Source organism: Rhea pennata, chromosome 5 (genome assembly GCF_028389875.1).
Source record: "Rhea pennata isolate bPtePen1 chromosome 5, bPtePen1.pri, whole genome shotgun sequence".
NCBI classification, from domain to species: Eukaryota; Metazoa; Chordata; class Aves; order Rheiformes; family Rheidae; genus Rhea; species Rhea pennata.
Window position 1 is genome coordinate 50,966,336 of NC_084667.1, and position 21,424 is coordinate 50,987,759.

The 21,424-nt window shown below is 34.7% G+C and overlaps 1 protein-coding gene across 1 annotated transcript in view; it reads right to left on the reverse strand.

The window, feature by feature from the left end:
- PTPN21 (protein tyrosine phosphatase non-receptor type 21) overlaps nucleotides 1-21,424 on the reverse strand; it is a 42,651-nt gene that overhangs the window by 15,570 nt on the left and 5,657 nt on the right. Inside the window, exons 3-10 of the mRNA XM_062576192.1 lie at nucleotides 11,262-11,431; nucleotides 8,420-8,517; nucleotides 5,670-5,740; nucleotides 5,074-5,144; nucleotides 3,658-3,745; nucleotides 3,111-3,199; nucleotides 1,047-1,134; nucleotides 253-332 (exon numbers count right to left, since the gene is read on the reverse strand). Coding sequence (XP_062432176.1) covers nucleotides 253-332; nucleotides 1,047-1,134; nucleotides 3,111-3,199; nucleotides 3,658-3,745; nucleotides 5,074-5,144; nucleotides 5,670-5,740; nucleotides 8,420-8,517; nucleotides 11,262-11,431 — 755 coding nt within the window. The remainder of the gene's footprint in view (nucleotides 1-252; nucleotides 333-1,046; nucleotides 1,135-3,110; nucleotides 3,200-3,657; nucleotides 3,746-5,073; nucleotides 5,145-5,669; nucleotides 5,741-8,419; nucleotides 8,518-11,261; nucleotides 11,432-21,424) is intronic.

Below are 21,424 nucleotides of genomic sequence, written 5' to 3' on the forward strand. Positions count from 1 at the left end.
TAATAAAGAATTAAATTTAATATTGTTATCTGATATAAGGCTGAATCCTTTTTTTAACTCTTTTTAAACAAAAGGTTTAGTAATAAAAAATAGTAAATAAATATTTTCTCACCAAAAAATAAGGAAAAACCCAAGTTATTAGTTAGTATAAACTAAAAAGAAAAATCAAGATATTATAGAGGTTATAAAAGATTTTGGTTTCCAATGGAAGCTCCACGGGCAAAAAGAGTTCTGTTACTGTATGCTACTTACAGGCTGCATTTATTTAATCTGTAAAATTTGTGTCTAGCCACACACATCCTCCACACATATTTTGCTGTTTCCATATCTTCCTGCCAAAAAACAAAACAAAAGAAAATGTTTTTAGGTAAAATATGCATACCTATCACTTGCTCTCACAGAAGCCACTGAAATTTTTAAAATTAAATTGCCATTGACTGATTTTGTTTTTTATGATTATCAGATTTTCCTTAAAACGTCTCTTTGCAGACTTTAGCCTAATGATTTTATTATATTTATGAAAGTTGAAAGTAGAATCCTTTCATCGATAGCATTCTTAACAGCCATAATACTACCACCTTCTACAGAGTGTGTGTGTGTATGTGTGTATATATATTGCTGTAAGAGTGTCAGAAATTGCCTTCTTGACAAAGGAAACAAGTAGATGCTACAGGAACATGATTCGGCAAAGTCTACAGTGACCCATCCAACAAGGCTCTAATGTTCTCTTTAAACGCCAGTGATTTAAAAGGCGAAAAAATACACATGCAAGAAATTTCACTGGACTGGATTAGAGTATTTATGACCACCTGAACAAAACCATCACTGTATTCACTGTAAAAGTAAGGTTTTTAATGCCTTCTCCTCCGCAGTACCTCTCTTAGAAAGCTAGCCAAAGACAGAATTCCTATATTTGACTCATTTGTACAGTTCAAAGTTGCCACATATAGGGAAAGAAATATAACTGACAGGATAAAGAAATTTAACAGAAAGTAAATTTAACTGTTTATCCTTCCAGTGGAAAAAAAAAACGAACACCCACTCACAGTTTGGAACTGGATTGTCTCTTCTTTGTTTGCCAGCTCTAGTGCAAAAAAGGATTTGTTATGGGACATGTTGGCAATATCATGCCACCTACAGACAAAAGGGAGAGAATGTGACTGGCAAGTTCTGGATTTTCAAGCCATACAAAATGCAATTAAAGAACAGACCCACCTCCAAGAATAGTAACTGAGGACATTAAAAAAACAAAACAAAACAAAAAAAACCTATCTATCTGAACAAGTTAAACACCGCAATTGCAGACCGTCTCTTCTGTATTCGCTAAATGACTGCTGAAAAGAAAATAAGTATGTGACTCTTCAGAAGACACACAAAATGCAAGTGACACTGTGTATAACTGTATCTTCCACTTTAAATTCTTTTCACTGATTTATTTAATCCATTCAAGTGAATTTAATTATCAGTAAATGACAATGTCCTGACTGCTTGAAAGAAAATAATGCATTCTGAAGGAAAAAAATGTCTACACTAAACACAATGTAATTAAGGCATTATCTATGTTTTCCAGAACTCCCGCAGGCTGACAGATGACAAAATTTTTGTAAATTGCAAGAAATATAATTGTAAGAAATATAGTGCCACATATTTATTCAATTTCCTGTTTAATTTAATTTAGTTTAATCTACTAATACATTGCTATCTGTATTACTGATTTATTAACTGAATGTTCTGCAGCACACAAACACAGAGGAAAAAGCACGGTCTACATATATGACTCCTTCTAAAGGTATTTACATGGTTTCTATTTCCTTTATATACGTGTGGCTCATAGCATTTTCTGTAGCTATTCACTATCATAATTGTGAGACTGGGAATCACTCATGTACCCATTCTGATGAAGAACAGAGACAAAAAGAAAATTAAGGACAGTTCATAGGCATTTATTTATGGATGCAATTATGAACCTACTGAAACCAACATTTCAGCATCAGAAGCCTAATCCAACCATTATAAATTGTACTAGTGAGTCATGCAACATGCAACTTTCTTCTTACATATGAAGCAGACATCATCCACACTTTTTGTTGGGCCTCAATTCTAAACATTTCCAAATGCTTCCAATTTTAAAAATGAATTTTGTTTTTTAAAAACCTGGAAGCATGAAAACAGCTTATGATGAGGTACACAAGAAAGCCACCCACACTGCAAAATTGTAGGAGTGAGTTTCCTCACAGGAGGAAGAGAGAGAGATTGTATTTGTGACAGATAATGAAAAGCTAATGAATTCATAAGTTCTACTAATCAAAGCCATCAAGAGACAAGCACAGTTACCTCTGTCTCTAATCTACAGAAATTCACATGTTCCACTAACTGTTGGACTATAGGTGTCCAAGATTCTGTTCACAATCAGCCAAAAATTCAATTCTATGAGATTAAAATTCACTGAAGCAAAGCCTTTCTAGCTGTAGTGATAACTGCAATCTACTAAGAGCCATTAAAAATGTTTCCATATGTACTTTTTTAAATTTATTCCAAATTCTGTCCATAGATGCCCATGTCCTTCTTGAAGTCAGTTGGAATCAGACCATTGCACATGAGGACTGAATTTTATCTCAGGTAAGTTCTGGATACACTTATACTTACAATTTAACTAGCAGAACATCAAGTGACAGGCTAACTAAAATAATGTATGAATTTAAAATAATGACACAATTTATCATATTGCTCTCCTCTATTTCATTTATACGTAACACGTGAAAGTAATTCTTGGGTACTTTCACAAGTAAATTTTCCTAAATAGTGACATGTACATTTCAGAACACATTCTGTATGCAAAGATGTGCTTCTTTCTCATTTAATAAGTGTTTTGTAATCACATATATATTACATGCTCATCACTTAGAATTATTTTGGCTTACAGGGATTTATCCTCCAGCTAATACTTTGATAATTTCCCACCAACTTCAGTGTTCACATATGAGGCCTTCCAGAATATGTCATTATCAAATGAATGAACATACATCATAGAGCAATTCATGCTAGTGAGGAATGTACATAAATCATTAAGTAAAATGCACGAAGATATTTTAATAAAGAATAATACTCACCTAAACACAACAGGAGGCCTACCATTTTTGTGTTTCACAAAGATACCATCAAGACATGCTCCAATGAATATATCACTTCCTTGGCTGTCCTATAAGGAGTTGTAATAAATTAGGCAAATACAAGAAAATTTCTTTGAGAGAAAAGTTGCATTAAAAGCAACTATTTATATAAAAAAAATGTTATAGGAAACAAAATAACAATGGCAATTCAAAGTTAATACTAAAGTTGTAATCCAGCTAAACATAAAATGCTTGCTTCAAATTACTAATGCACATGCATCTAACTCAAAATAGCAACCTTTATATTGAAAAATCCCAGTAAACTGGAACTGGTACAGTAGAGATGGAATTTGTTATCAGGCCCACTCATCTGCTTTACAATTTCTGAGTAGGGAAGAGGGTTTTGTCGTTGTTGTTTGTTTTTTTTTGTTTGTTTTTTTTTGGTTTTTTTGTTGTTGTTGTTGTTGTTGTTGTTTTTAAAGACAGGCAGCTACCCCTTTTAAATAATGGAAAAAACAACTGAGACAAAGCTCAAAGCTATGATTACCTTTGCAGGATAGCTCTCTTCACCATAGCCCTCCATTCTCTCTACTTCTTGCATATACAACATTTCTGCATCAGGAGGAGTAAGGCCTCTGCAAATGAAAACAATAATCAGCTAATAAAACACTGTCAGTAAGAAAAATCCCCCTTTGTTTTACTCTGAATGACACTGTCAAAGCTTGACAAACATCCTCAAAACATCCAGGCCACCATTAAATCCTACTCATTTCCATTTGTACTAATGGCTAATACACTTCTCTTAGTCTTTCCACTTTGATCTAATAATTTCTTTCTCTCATACATCTCCCTAAGCAAAGAGCAACACAAGGCAGTAAAAATTACCTTCTCTGCTAATGGCAGACAACTTGTGACATCCTTCTTCAAATCTATCATTGTTACCCAATTTTCTCTCTTTATCAAAATGAGTATTCTGGTACACATGTCCTACTCCAATATGCATGTTTAGGACCTATATCAAGTTTGACACTCTACATTTCAGGAAAAAAAGTCTCATTTCCAAAACACTAACAGATTTGTAACTGTAATGGTTTCAGCAGGACAAGGTCTGTAGTGAAAGATAATATTTTTTATTAGACCAACTGGTAGAATCCTTTCTCTCATAGAGCTGCAGTAGCGTCAAAGAACCTAAAAGCTTGCGTTTCCCTTACCACCTCAGCTGATCTCATAAAGGATACGTCTACCAGCAAATTCCTGTCTTCCTCATTCCTAAATCTAAGAATATTCATCAATCACATTAATCTGTTCCTTCACTTTTTCCTAATCCTATCCAGATTAGTTCTTCTTCGCTGCATCTTAAGCACACAATCATGTTATGTCAGCATTTCAAAGACAAATGGGCTTGAATTTTTTTTAAGTTTTGTTTTAAAACAGCGCAGAAAGACATCAAACAGTCACAAACACTACTTACCAATTATGTGACAATAGAAAACTTAACTTTAACTTTCCTCTAACTTTCTTGGACTACTGTATTTTAGCTGCCTTTTACTTAGATCATAAGCATTCTGGCATGGTTGTCTCTACATTTCTAGAGCACCCAGCACCTGCCAATGTTGTTTTACAAGAAACATCCTTACTGGGGTAACAAAATCAAATTGTAAACAAATGTTAGAAACATTATACAGGCAAAGTCACAGTATCTAGTAGTGTCCCATATTCCTAATTTTCAAGCAGTATTCTTTCATTTATTCTAAAAAGTCATTAGTTCTGCTTATCCCTTTACTTTCACTCAGCAAAAACACTACTTCATATCAATGAAGCTGTATCAGTGCAAAACTCATTTAAATAGCAGGCAAAATTAGTCCAACTGCCTTTTGAGATTCCCAACTTGCTGAGCTATTAAAGCAATCATGTCAAAAATAGGCAATAAATCAATATGCAATAAAGCATTTTAGAAAGGTACCTGTACTTTTGATGTAGCAAGGCAACTTTCTGTGTTGCTTCTTCCAATATTTTTTCTTCTTGTAGCCAGTCCTTAAGGTAAGATAACATTTATAGACTGAATTACAAAAAAAGAAAAAAAATCTACAAAATAACCCAGTTACAGTATCTGTACATAGAGGAAGCAGCCCTCCACTCTAGGCTGGGATGCTGTAAATGAAGTAATATTAAATTTATAAACGAAAAGAAGAAAAAACGCATCTACCTTCTTCATACAAACAAAACCAAAAAGCACAAACATCACAGTCATGTAGTGGTTCCACTCACTATCTCATTTGCATTCCAACCTTCTTTTCTTTATAATACATAAGAAAATTCAAAAATCTTGCAATGTCTCTGCTTCTACACAATATAAGGCGTTATATCTCACTTCAGTCTCAGAGAAAATGTTTCTTAAATTTGATAATTTGAGGAGCAGTAAGCTAGAATGGATAACGGGGATTTTAATAATCGCTTGCATTTGTCAATCTGGTATTTGACTTAAGAACATGGGAGGGGTCTTCAGATTGCAACTTACTTTTGTTCAGTAATATCAGAGAAGTTGAAGAAAATACTTACCACCACTGGAAACAAGGCAAATCTTTGTAGAAACTCCTGAGATTCATACTGATCATAGTCTCCAAAATCAGCTAAAAATTAAAAAAAGCCCTGGATTCAGACATTTGTAACAAAATGTTTCAATACATGATTAATAACAGCAGGATCTCTGAGTAGCAAATCTCCATCCTATAGGACTATGATCTGAAAGTAAAACAAGTGAACAAACCAACCAGTAAAGTTTTCCAAGAGAAACAGTAGAAATACATCCTACCTTTTTAGCATGTTCAGAAAAACTAGTAACACTCCTTATGGATAGGAAAGGGGAAGAAATGATAAAACAGAGTGCAGCTTCAATATTTTTGAATCACTGAATCACAGAATGCCTGAGGTTGGAAGGAACCTCTGGAGATCATGTAGTCTAACCTTCTCCTCAAAGCTTAGGTCAAGTACAGCTGGCTGCTGTGAGCTATGCCCAGTCAGGTTTTGAATACAGAAGGTAGAGACTTTACAACTTCTTCAGGCAAGCTGTTGCACTGTCTGACCACCCTCACAGTAAAAAAACTTTTCTATTATATTTAGATGGAATTTCCTGTTTTTCAATTTATGCCCATTGCCTCTTATCCTGTCCCCGAGCACCACTGAGAAGAATCTGGCTCCATCTTCTTTACCCTCTCATCAGATATTTAACTATATACAACCATACTTGCAGTAAGGAACTGAGAGACTGCTATAACTTGCAACTTGGTTCAAACACTTGATAGGAAGAGCTGGAGCATCTTGGACACTGGCTACTTCCCATCACAAGCCTTCTAAGGCTCTCTGAACCAAAACACATGCAGAAAGTCAAAACTAGAAGACTCAGAAATATGCTCAGAATGGACTAAGTAAAAGTTTTGATTCTCTTTCATGCCAAAAGGCATCCCAAAGAATTTGCCTCTTTGCCTGTTTCCAGGAAAAAAATAGACAGCTTTTCAAAGAAGAGAAATAAAACTGTCCAAATCAGAGAAATTATATACCAGTCTCACAAGAGAAACTGTCTTAACGGACTACAGTTTGTACAGAACAGTTGTTTCAAAACATATAAAAATAATCTCCAAGTATACACATACTACTTATATTATCACTAATAACCTGTAATAGTGTAACAGTAGATACATTTAGGAACCAAATTAAGCCTTATTAAGTCTTACCAATTATTATATATATGAATTATGCATTATTAAAGGGGAGAACTTGTGCCATATTAGACTAACATAGCACTTGAGGTAATTCAGAATTAGTTCAGAATTTCAGCCACAAATCAGACTCATAGGGAAGAGATAAGTAATCAGTTCACTCAGAAGAGCAAATAACTGTCCCTACTTGTTCATTTGTTAAAACTAAATTATCTACCAGTTATAAGATATTTCAAAATGAATTAATTTAAAAGCTGTGCTTCTTCTGAATTATTTTCTCACTGTGTTACCAACAGATACAGTTGTTCTCTTATACAAGACTGAAAGAGGAATGCAATAGTTAAAGGATAAATATTTTCCATCTAGAAAGAGAATTATATTGAAAGACTCCTATAAACAACTCACTGAGCAGAGACACATCTATACTGTCCAAAGACAGGAAAATAATGAAGCAAGACTTTGTCAATTGAAAACTATTAAGTCCTGGTTTGAATTAAACAAAAATACCTCTACATAAACAAGGGGCTAATATTATTCATCCTACTACATTAGTAGGTATATTCTCATAAAAACATAATCATCATCTTCAACACAATACTACCAGCATACATATATTTAATTGAAAATAAACAGGTAAAAAAGCTAAGTTGTATGTACTGTAAATGATTTTAGATCCCTTTCGATTCAGGCAGCTTTAAAATTGCTATTAGGTATATTGGACTGGCATCCACAGTGAAGCAATATATAAACATATAAAACAAAGCTGTTGTCATTTAGACACACAAAACTGTTGTCATTAAGAACTAATGTTTTACAAGATTTAAGATCAAACAAACATGTTAGCAGGAAGCACTGGACATGATCAGAGCAGACAGTCTGTGGACTGGTGATTGTCTATATACTCCACCCCATTTGACCCTCATTGGGAAAAATAAAGAAGCCATTTTCATGGGAATTACAGAATTGCATCTTCAATAGGGATGTAAACACAGGAACTGTTGATAGCCTTGTGAACTAACCTGTCTTTGGTGTTAGGGCATTTAGGAGTAAAAGTGGGGATACAAGTACTATTGTACAGTCACATTTGCCTATTTATTAAAATAGGCTATCTTTTCTTCTTACTTCGTCAGAAGTCTTCAGTAGCAGAGACAACAAATGAAAGGTCAACTGATCTAAGAAGAGGACTTAAACCCCTGATCTTCAAAGGAATTCAGATGTCTAATTCAAACCCAGCTCCTGGAAAGAAGCATTAGGTAGCCAGGTGTGCCTCTGAAGGCTGCACATGTGTACTAGCAAGTTATGGGCCAAATATCCCACTGTCCCCCAAGCCCATATATTGAATGATGTGCAAGCCTTTCATAATCTACTGAACTCTCAGCACTGTAATGTCATTGTATTTGTAAGGCTATTAATTCAAAACAAAAATGTGTTTTATAGAAACAGAATGCATACCTGAATGACACTATGTCTTGCCTTTTTTATTACAGTAAGAAGAGGGGTGCTTATTTTAGAACAAACAGAAAACATGCATCTATATATATCACCAAATTTCCAACTGTAACATTAGCTACTTGGCATAATTGCCTTACTTACCTTGAACAGCTAAACCAGCCAGATGTATTGCTTGCTCCAAGGTGCAAGGAATGTTGCCCTCCAAGATATCTTTCTTTAATTGCAAATAATACTGATACCTACATGGAAAAAAAAAAAAAAAAAAAAGGCTAAAACTAGCATCTTAATTTCAAGACAGACCAGACAAATATGCTTGCATGTCCTGCCTCTCAACTTTCCTTGCTCTGGGCAGAAAGTAATCTTACTCATAATTCAGGCCCATGATTTCACTATCTTTCTTAACTCTTCCCTTATCTTATGCATAGCTGTCACTATTCTACTGCTTCTTCAAACAAAGGATCTCCACAATTTCTATCAACTCAATATACTATAGATTTATATAATCTATCATCAATTTCTTATTTTTCTCTCTCCTCTCCTCATAATCTCTTCTTTACAAAATCTGGTATGCTGCTGCTATATTGCAACATTACTTACAATAAATCTAACATTGCACTCTCCCACAATCACACCAATGACTTTCATTTCTGAATTACAACTTTTGAGAATCTTCTTACTTTCAAGGCATCATGTTTCTTTTCTTGTTTCATCTGACCCTTTTCCTAGGTCATCTCTTGTACATGACAAGCACTACTACTAGTGCCCTTTGTCCAAAATCTCAACCGCTATTTTCTTGAATTCTTCTGTCCCTTCAGCCATCCACGGAACACCTTATCTCAGTCAATATAGCACATCCCAAAACACCCCAAGACTCACAAGTGTAATGACACCTAAACAGATATTGCCAACAAAGAAATTTTTCTTGTATAAATGCAGTTTTAAAAGTGTGTGCAGAGGTTGTTTTTTTAAAAAAAAAAACTTCCTCATGCTGTAGGTTAATTCTTGTGATAAAAGGTTTCAATATTGAAAGCATCAAAGCATGTGCTTCAATTCACTTCAACAGTTAGAAAAGTTTACTAACTCCACAGAAGTTTTGATCACTGGAGGTTGAATAAAAACTTTCTTCTTTCACTAGTGTATTAAATACAGCGTCTTATAGACATATTGTTTAGAATCTGCCTGGATCTACTACAAAAAAGCAGTATGCCACATGGCAACAGATAACATCCTCATACAAAATACACAAACATAACTGGCACTAAACCTTGGCCTGAAAAAAAAGAGAAAGAAAAAAAAGCCACAGCATACCCAAGCATTTGAGAAAAGAAAATCTGTCCTAGTCAAGCAGTAGATCCTAAATCCTTTCCATAGAATAGCTATTAAAAGTAGATAAATGGACAAAAGATTCACGGCACTACCTCATGATAACATTAAGACCATTTCCTTTGCCTAAAACTCTTACATTTCCTGATTTACATTAAATGTAACATCTGTTTAAAATATATTTGATCTCATTTATATTGAAAAGGGATGAAAAAAAAACCCCACAGATTACTCTGAAACTAATATAGACTCTCATTATTTTAAATCAAAGCAAATACCACCCTCTAGGACCTGAAGGCAAGGTTGGCACATAAATTCCTGTTTTCTACATGGCAGTGCAAAATTGCTGTTAAAGCTCCAACATAAAATCACATTCTTTTAATGAATAACAGCAACAAATATTAAAGTTTTTTTAAACAGATTTAACTACTCCTCAATGGAGCATGACATTTATCTTACTGCTGCTGCATTTATCTTACTGATGCTTCCTAGCACATCAACTAGCACAGAACCTGAACTACAGCTTTATTAAAATATAACAAAGATCACTAGAAAGATTTTTTGATTCAGTAAAACTGCTGAGAGGAAAGCCCAACACTTTAGAGTTTTCATAAAGAAAATGATCTTACAAAAATTACACACAAAAAACCTAAAGTCACTAGGCATTGAGCAATACGCCACAGCAACAGTGTCTACCAAGAGGCGTATCTCCCATCAAAACCTTTCACATCACAGTTCATAGCAAGTCTTTTGCAAGGTATTTTAGCACTGGAATATATAAAGACAATGTCACGTAATCACAGAACAATATAGGCAAGGAAAGAGCTCTGAGGAGTCATCTGGTCCAACTTCCCTCTCAAAGCAGGGCCAGTTTGAAGTTACCAACTTAAATAGTTTAATTAACAAACAAAGATATTTCTGAAATAGCAAACGTTCATAATCTAATTACATTTTCTGAATTTGTTTATTAAAAATAATAACGAAATCAATACTACTATAAGAGTTAAGATCTTAGAAGAAGCCAGTGTAGAATTATATAGTAATAACTGGCTGGTTTGCATGCTCAATTTAACTTTTCTTCCACAGTTACCACCACTTGGGTGATGTTCACCAGACTGTCAAAGCAACAGTGGAACTGGATGAATTACATCAAAGCTAACATCCATTTCAATATCCAGCAAAATAGAAAAATCACAAACTGAGGCTTAGCCAGTAGTTTGCCTGTATGCTCAATAAATATCAGAAAGTACTGAAAACAAAATACAGGAAAGCATATTTCAATAAAATCTGCAAGTGATCTATACTACATGGACAGATCAATAATTTGCAGAAATTAAGAAAGCCATAAAAAATTATGGCTCTTACAAAAAAAAAAAAAAAAAAAAGAAAGAAAGAAAAAAGAAAAGACAAGACACAAAGGGACTAAAAGAATTACAAGTCTGATCATGTAAGTATGTCTAAAACATTAATGAGAAAAGGTTCCCAAGACAAAAAGTTTAAAAAATTAATCTGTTGCTTAGCTTTTGTGTATCTTAAATAGTCAAAAGGGAAACAAAGGCATAGTTTGAACATAATTTCTGCCTAAAGTAGACAACTTTGAAGTAAACTATACATCTTAAAATGGCAAAAACAAAATTATATACACATGTATGAAGCTTACCTGGTAATCTCCTGCTGAAGCTGAGAAACAGTAGGCACATAGAACACTACCCCAAAATAAACAGTTGGCTCCAAGGCATATTTGTCCAGCTGCTTTTTCAGAGGCTTGTCCAAATCTACCCATCTGCGCTGATTCTGCTTATTATAATACCACAAACTGAAATACGTAATCTGAAAATGAAAGAGGCATTTCAATGATTAAAAAAAAAAATTACAAAATTAGAGAAAATACGTTGTATAGAAGTCTTGCTACCTAGAAATAAAAGCTTTAAAACACTAAGGCAATAGTTTTTAGACCGAAAACTCAGAGAACTGGAAACCAATATTAAATCTTATTTATAACAAAACCAGACACTACTTTCAGGTAAGCAATCCATGCATGTGAAGTCCTATCTCTAAAATACTAGCACATCTACTGTTTGTTAGCAAACAGTCCCTGATCCTGATGGGATAACTCAGAAATATTAGCAGTAAGCATTTACGTTTCATGACAATAAAACATGAAATGAGGAGGCAAATAAAATAAAGACACCGGACTGCAGGAGAGCAGATTATGGCTTGTCTGCGGAATCAGGGGGCAGGATTTCATGGTCCTTCGTGCTGAAGGACAAAGGAGAGCAGGTGAGCCGGTCAGTCAACGGCAAACTGTAAAGCCCAAGACCCATTCATCTCATTGAGCGGGGAAACGAGCAGGCAAAGAAGAAAGCTGGCTTGCCTCAACTGGCAAGCCTAGAATGAGCCAAAACACAAAAAAAGAGATGGACACAGGGACAAGTGACAAAGCATTGCCCAGGTATGTGAGGCTAGATACAGGCCAAACCTCAGCTGGAGCTGAACCTAGCAAGGGCCATGAAGGGTAGCAGGAAGACTTCTATGGCTGCATCACTGACAAAAGAAAAATCAAGCAGCTAGGTTTGTTCGGTCTGAAGAAGCGAAGACTGAAGGTGGGAATCTGATAGCAACTTCCACTGCCTAACATGGGGTTATATAGAAGACAGAGCCAAATTCTTGGAAGAGATGCTGAGCAAAAGGATGCGAATAATGGTCAAAAAATCACATCACAAGATACTCTGACTAGACAGAAAGGGGAAAACAAAAATCGTAACATCATTATGCACAGATAAGCCCCAAGAGGCTGAGGGATACCCACCCCTGAAGACTTTCAAATTTGACTTGGACAATATCCTAAGCAAAACAATCTAACTTCGATTAGACAACTTAATTCACTTTAAGAAGGAGGTTGGACTGGACAACCTCAGAAGTCCAGAATTTTTCTATGGCTATGATATGGTTCTAAAACCACACTGCAGAGCACTCACTCAATTTTAAGTTTTTCCACTATGTTCAGATTGATTAAAGTTGGCTCCTGCAGCACTTCATTCAATTCCAGTCTGTCAAACAGAGGTGGACTGGAAAATATTGATGTCATTATCATAGCAAAATGAGAAACTATAATTAGAAGATTTTAAATTAAGACAGGGAGATAAAGGAATGTTATGAAGCACCAACTATGTGTGCAGCCATTTATATGGAAATTCTCTAAGTAATTGCTATGCATAGGCTATTTTAGGTAGTACAAATACCAACACCTTTAGTCCAACATTTTTATTTCAGTAATATATTTTCAGATATTTTTAATTTATAGAAAATAAAGATATTACGGATGAAGGTTTATAAAACAAAAGAATCTTCATCATGTTTTTTTACTTCAGTAATGTCTGTGAATTGGATGTGAAAAAACTGTCTCTCCAACAGATAAAATATTTCCTAGTATCATACTCAGAAGCTGTGGCTGGTGATAGGGAAAGGCTATTTTAGTACTTTCTAATCCTGTGAAAATAGCCTATTACAAATGTCTGAAAATTCCCATATATCTTCCTAGTTTACAGTCTAGAAGTGTTGAAGAGCCCATCCTCAGGTGATTCACTCCATCCCCTTATACCTGGGACAGGCTGACTAGACCAAGGATGTACTATAACCACAGCATGGTAAGTATTTTGCATCCCAGACTTCAAGGACAACAGTGAAGTCAGTTCTCTGTACCAGCAGGGATCATTAAGAAATTTGGGACACAAAAGCCAACATGTAGCATTAAATTCAGAATAGTATCTATTTTACACCAGAAACTGGGAAATTAGAGCCAATTCTACAGTTTAACATTCCTTTGACATTTAGTAAATACTTCTGGAATCTACTGACAAAATGTACTTTGTCCTTCTCTAGTTAAGCATCAATATAGTTTTAAATTATTTTTGTTTTCTCAATGCTTAAAAAATTTTTTTTAAAAATTATCTTCACAGTCCAACTACAAATCTATATGCAGAAAATAAAAAATGTTAGAATGAAGGCTGCCCATGCAACCTTAATTGAGATCCTTTCTGCAAACTCTAAGACAATACCAGTCATATTCAGTACAAAGATGAACTGTAATCCAAAAATTAAATTAGAACAGGGGATTACTAAAAAAAATAATTTTTTTTTTTCTTAGTGAATGATGTCTGCAGCAGAAGGCAAAATGCTGATATATGAGAAAGGATCTCATGGTTAGAAGAGTTTAAAAATCACTACAGAGGAACAGATTCTATCCCAATGTCAGAAACGGCTCTCTTGTAAAGCAAATCCTACAAATCAAAGTTGCCCCAAGCAGACACTGTGTTCTTCACTTTTGAGTATGAAAACAAAGAGTCAGGTTTAAGAAGCAATAAACACTTCCAGCTACAAGAGGTCAAAAGGAATATGAACACAAATACTATAAAAATGCGGTTTTCTTAAAAATAGGAGCTAAATTTCTCAATTCAGGCACACAAGACCAGCAGATACCTTAGTAATGTAGGCTTTTATTCCTATATTTCAATCCCGAATCATAACATATAGAATGCAGTATCCTCCATCACCCCTAAGGATATTGAGAAGACAGTATCTTAAGATTCCTTAAGATGTTAAGGATTACAACAATACAGAAACTCCATTGAGTATTACATTCACTGCAACATCATACACTGCAAAAAGGTAAAACGTATCAGATGATTATCTATCACAATCCATCCTTCACACTAAATGAGGAAAGGAATGCATGCAAAAAACAGTACCTTTGTCTTCTGTTACAAGACCATGTTAATCACAATTCACAGGAGCCAAAATAAGACAGTAATTCTGACATTTTAGTAACTTCTATATGTTAAGGTAGCACATTCATGTGTTCTCCAACCAGGCTTGCTTTTTTGAAAATGTAATTTATACATAAAGCAAGAGAGTAAGTAAACTAGCAAATAAACATAATACTCTGTCGAAGTTTAGCTATATGCTATAAGCTTTATCACACTTGCTATGAAGAGCTCAAAACCAGAAAGCCTAGTGCTTGCCAAGCCCAGCTGCCCAACAGGTCAACCACATCAGCCCCAGGTTGTGTGAGCAACCCACAACAGAGACCAAGGTGAGCTCGTGAAAGCTAATGGTAATAGCTACAGAACCACAGAAGCATATTATTAAAATTGAAAGACCATTATAATGCAAACACTTTTGGAAACCAACTAAACATGGATGGGAAAATCTCCAAGGAACCATTTGAACAACTTTCATCTGCAAGTTCAGGGAAATCTACTTAAGGCTCAAAAATCCAAAGATCTGTAACATAAAAGAAGAGAGAAAGAATATAGACTAGACAAGTGTTGCAAACTCTCTGAACAGATACCTCTGACTATATACCCTTAAGTCTAAACTGAACACACAACCTGTTCTTAAGAGACGATGATCATACACACCAGTTAGTTTTGTTAAAACACAGATCACTTTTTCTTATCTAAGCATAGAACTGAGTTGTTACTGGCAATATAGATTAATAAAAATATTTTCATATTTTAAAATACTATCTGTAATCCAGCACACTTTTCAACAAAATGTTTCTGATTTGGTATTTTCTCTTACAAATGCTGCCAATTTGAACTATCAAAAATAAATTAAATAAAAGCCAAACAAAACAGCATGGAGCAAATCCTGCCTTCTGACTTGTATGCAAACCTTTCCCTTGACTTCAAGGGCAGAATTTGATCCCGTGAGTTTTAGAGGAGCTTATGCACCCTGAAATATTTGCACTGATTAAAATAGAATCAATTTTTATTCATTGCTAAAGCATTTTATTATTAGCAGTACAGGACACCACCCAATTCTAAAAAAATATGTCATGACATAACTCTTAAAATATGTTAAGCTGTTACTCTTAACACTATTTTGAGGTTTGTTTATTTTAGTGATTTATTCATCACCTAACCCCTTTGAAGAAATTCAAGTATAAATAAAAGGAATTTCTAATTTCAACAGTTACTTGCTATCTAGTTTCTCTCTGCCATTACAGAGAGAAACAATGAGGATTTTGTATAAGACTCCAAAAGCTGTCAAGAACGCAAAAATAACAAAAGCCCAACACAGTATTACAGCTCACAAGACCCATGGGTTGTGGGAGGGGAGAGATGTTCTCCACCACTCTCACAGTCTCATCTCAGCAGATGTCTCATTGACATCTATTATGTCAATCAGACTTCATAAGCTAAACAGAGCAGTTCAGTATGAGCACCACAGAACTACCTTACTGCAGGAGACTATTTACTGTATATTTTTGAGTGATATAAAGTGAGAATCAGAGAATGGCCATTTTTCAGTCTTAAGAAATCCTCAGTCTTAAGAAGAGACTAAGTTGAAATTATATTGTTGTCTTCAATGCCCTAAAGGCAGGGTATAGAGAAGATGGAGAGACTCCTCTTGGAAGTGCACACTGAAAGGATAAGAAGCAGTGGGCACAACTTGCAGGAGGAGAAATTCCAGTTAGGCCAGGAAAAATGCCAGCAACGGAGCAGGTAATGCAAAGAAGTTGTACAGTCTCCATCCTTGGAGATATTCAAAGCTCAACTGGCCCTCAAGCTGGCCCTCCTCTGAGCCTCCTCTGGGCTGCAATCAGATGACTCCCAAAGGTCCATTCTACTCCAAGTTATTATATGATTCTATGTCATTACTGAATGAGGGGTGACAAAGAGAAACATCCTACTGAAAATGTACTGGATGCAAATGAAAGAATGCTTTTTTTCTAATTATGTGTTATCTCTTAAGAATCCATATAAACATAGAGCTTTAAATCTTAAGAGTCTCATCAGTTTCCACATCTATTGATCATATTCTGCTATTCTTCATTTGTTTTACAACTTGAAATGGAAATCAGTAACATGGTCCCTTTTCCTTGTAATAACCTGCTTGTAATAATTAGCTATAATTAGCTGCTACTTTTCATTTTATTTTCCTTACAGTGGACCAGACTCACCCCTAGCATAACTCCACTTTGGCTCTAAAATATTTATACAGGTTGAGTATTCTAATTAGCACAATAAAAATATGTTTTAAAACAGTATCTCAAGGTCTACTCTAGACACAATTTTTGCTATCTAGAAAAGAAATTCAAATGACAAATGTAAATGTGTTCCCTAGCTATCAAGAAAACCCTACTACTGCTATTTTTTTTAAATCAGTCTCTGCAGATATGCAGACTAAGAACCCCACCACCACCTTCTGGGGAGCTCGAGGACAAACAGACTTTATCACGCATTCCCTTGAGGCATAGCAGTGTTCAAAGTGTATGAATTATATACATACTTTTATACTTCCCAGCTAATTTCCATATCCATATCATATAATCATACGGAATGCTTAATAGGCTACAAATAGACTGGAAAAGAAAACTCTTTTCCAACTGTTAATTTGGTGCCTTCTGAGCAAGGTAATCTGCTATCTGCCTCAAGGGTACAATGACTTGGGTAATGATTCTAGAAGATGAGATGAGGAATTTAAAAAAATAAAATAAAATAACCAGCTTACACAAGAATGCAATCAGACTTTTTTTTTCAAATTTTTCTTCTTTTTTACGGGTACCTAGAAATAAACCAAGCCATAAGACTTCCCTGGGTGTTGAAAACACTTTCTCAGTATTGAACACATGTACTGCAATTGGACCTAATGACCTCAATCAGGTAAGAGGTGAATGAAAAATGAAAAATAACCACTCAGGAGAACTATGTCAATCTCATATTATCTATACCACCAGATACTACATGAAAGCTTTATTCTATATCTAATGACAAGAACTAAGGAAGACAAAGGCCCAGAAAAATCTCCAGAAACTCCACTCTTACCACAACAGACAGCCTGGTCAGACAGACTGGCCAGGACTTTTCAAACTCTGGAGAGAGAGGAACCTGTAAGTCTTGGTGTGTATCAGCCATTGAGGATAAAGTTGCATTCCTCCACATAATACCATCACCAATTTTTCCTGCAGAAAGAGGAGGACAGTTAACTAACCTCAGTAAAATCCCCTCATTTTAAAGCACTTATACTAATCTGACTCATTTTTGTTGTTGTTTTTGTAGTGAAAAGAATGTCAACTCTAGCAGTCTGTAGAAAATATTCAGCAAAGTAACTAAATAACTAGGGGGAGAAGTCAATCTCAAGTCTCAATCCTTTCATAATGTAAACCTCCTTTCCAGTTCCTCAATGACTTTCTCCTAAATACTCCACTAAAGTTTTCACAAACACTACTTTAACAAAGCTGTTACTAATTATAGTTTAAAGCGAAGCTGCAGGACAAAGAAATAATAACAAAATCAATACTTTGCAAGGAAATTTGATTTGTTCTATTTTATTAAAATTAAAACACTGCATGAATCACAACATACTCTGTTTTGCTCCTCTTCAAAGTTCTTGGCTAACTCTTTTTCTTCTGAGAGGCAAGGCAGATTTGGAGTTACTTGTCAGTAAGGAGGATGTAAGGAGGAGACAAAACACAAGCTAAAAGATCAATACATTCACAGTGCATACATTGCATATAACTCATCAAAACATTATATCCCACATTTTGGTATCTTGCAAAACCAGGTCAGCTATCAATGAGCATGTCCAAGAAATGCATTTTTTTTTTCTGAACTATGTTACTTTCTCCCACCACTGTCCAAGGCTGCAGAAAGGACTCATGTATCTCCCTTTGACTCTCATCTTGCACAGAAATTACATTGAAGAAAGAGTCACATTCCAATTTGCCATATTCTGAAATTCTCTGACTGCTTTATAACCGAAAAAAGCAAAAATATTCAAAGTAGTCTAAAAATGCTCAACAATAAACTAATGTACTTGCTTAAAAAAAAACTTTTTAAACATTAGTATAAAACTATACAGCAATACATAGACATAGTGACAGTGAAAAAATACAACTAAATGGTATATTCAGAATCTCACCTAACTTTATAAAAAGCTAAAGAACTTGAGGGCAAGGCTTCCTAAGTGCCACTAATGCTTTCAAAGAAAAATCTTAATTTGTGCTGCTCAGTGTAATAAACAAGCAGCTGAGTACAAATCTTGCACCCGAATAATTTCTTTTTCTTCAGGAAAAGGAAGAACTACAATAATTGCATTTAAGGCAACTACTGATTTTTAGCACTCTGACTGCTTGCTCTGTTCAATCTATTCTGGCTCCTAAATTATTATTACAACACACTTGAAATTAATATATGCTTTAGATAGTATCAAATTTGTTTTTCAGGAAAGTAATATCTTTTAAATTAATGGGATTAAATACATTGAAGGTTTGTGTTTTCACATGTATTTCTTCCTGATAAACTTCTTGTCTCCTATTTTTTATGTAAAATTAGGTTCAGAGAAGGAGCTCTAACAGTTCAATTATCAGCACTGCTTCTGTTATTTCTCTAAGCATTAGCAAAGTCTTTGTCAGACTTTGATATAAGGTATAAAGATATTATGTTAGTGACCCCTCTGACATGGCATGACCCAACTTTTATTTGCCAGTCAATGGGTTTACCAATATAGATAACTTCTTTTAAGAGTATTTATGGTTGCATTTCAGTTGCATCATAATTTTTTTCTTATTTTAAAACACTCTCTACCTATGTAAACACACATTTAATAAGCCACTACACTGAATTTGAATGCATTTCCTCCAAGGCAGAGGTGTTACTTTAGATTTTAGTTATTTCTGAAGCATAGCTCCTGGATAACCTTGATCCTTTCTTTTGGGTTCACGTCCAAAACAAACACATGAATCCCCATATATACCATGCTGATCCTCTTCACAAAAGTTCTCACTCCTTTTTCATACCATTAACTGTTGCAGTTGGGGCCAACTCTCTACCATGCATCTGAAATGAAGTCAGACTCTGCTTTTACAGAGAAGTAGCAAAATTTGCCCCTCACTTTGGTAAAGAAGTATTGTAAAAAAGTAGAAATAAAAGGAGATCCAAGGAGAAAGGCAAGTCAGCCTTAACATCTCCTGCCAAACACCCTACGTATATCCAGCAGTGGTAACATTTAAAACATTTTTGTATTTTCAAGTATCTGATTTGTATACCCACGCCCTAGATGCAAGATGTGCAGTGTCACACATACTTTTTCCAAGCTAGTTAACAATCACAGCTCTCAGCATTTTTTCAAAACTTTCAATACCAGAACATATTACTTTTGCAATAAATATAGCTTTTCCCATAAATCAAATTTGGTTATATGTCTTTCACAGGATAAAAGACAGGCTGTGCTATGAAGGGTAAATAAAATATGTTCTCTCTCTCCCTTGGCTTCTTTCCCCAGTTTCTCAGTTTAAGAGAGCTGGATTACATACCCATTGCTGATGAGTCACATTCTGGGAATACCAGAGGATATTCTTCTTATTTTAATGCATTCATTTTACTTTTTTGTAAAGTTTACCACCTAGTAACAAACATATTTAGTCTTTCTGAACCCTAACTATACATCCATATTAATATACAATACACTTTGGAATTTGAGAGACATTAATTGGAAAACCAAATTCAAAACTACTGTCTGGTCATAACTCAGAGACTGTTCTTTTAAATAAAGCAATATCTGTTACAACAAACATCTTAAAAGACAGCACAGCATTAGAAATAAGCTATTCTGTCACTGTCCAAATTCAGAAATTACACCCTACTCCACAGAATCAAACATTTATAAATTGTTACCATTCTATGTTATAATTTTTACAAAAGTAGAGATTCAGCTTATGCCTCCTGCAAACTTTCCTGAAGTTGCATGTGAAATGTTATAACTGCCTATCCTATATACAGCAATCAGAAATGGATGCTTCAGTTTTCACAACTGAGTTAAATCTCAGCACTCAAATAAACAGTCATACTTTCACAATGTTTAACACTTTCAATCCACATGCATGTAGTTTATGCAGCATCTTACAGAAAATATTTAGTATTTCCTAGTTTCAAAGACTAATGTTGCTCTTGGAAGATATAAGAAACATACTGAGCAAATTTTTCTTCCCCAAAACTTTGTACTCAGCAAGCAGTCAGGAATGATCCAGTATCTGCTTGGCAAAAATGACTATTTAAAGGCAAAACAACATTTTCTGAAGGCAAGCTCCGGCAAGTAATTTATATCCCTATTTTCCATTCCCTTTTATTGCAACACATATTCCTGCCAAAATAATCCATGCAAGAATGCATGACCGAAGGAATCTGCTCAAAGTTCAATAGTATACTGTCAACTCCCTTAGTCTGATATATGACTCCTAATTGAGGGAATTGCCTCTTTTTTTTTCTTCTTCTTCTTCAAGATTTTAGGAGCAGCTCCAAAGAAAGAGAAAATGAAAAGTAGCTGAAAAACTGCAACTTCAACACTTCACAAATAGCTAGATAAAAGCTAGAGGTCATCACTCAGGAAGACAGAGCCTCCGACTTTTGCAAACCAAAACAATTACATTAAATAAACCAAATAAATAAATCCTTTACCTACTGTTGACTTAGCACTGACATCTGAAAGTAGGTAGATTAAACTGACAAAATCCATTCAAATAAAACAATAGCTGAATCATAAATTTATGATATCTGATGTGTGTTGATATAAAGTGTATGTTCAGGTCATGAGAATAATTAGACTTGCTTTGCTAGAAAGAACAAAAATGAATGAAGTCATATTGGCTCTACAAAATCGCTTTCTTCCAAAATAGCTGTCAGTTAAAGAATATTTGGACCACCTACTAGCCATTACAGTGAGGTAAAAGCAAACACAGTAACCAAGCACTTACAGAAGAATGGATTCATCCCTTTTTCATTTATTTATTCATTTCTTTATCCATAAAGAAAAAAAATA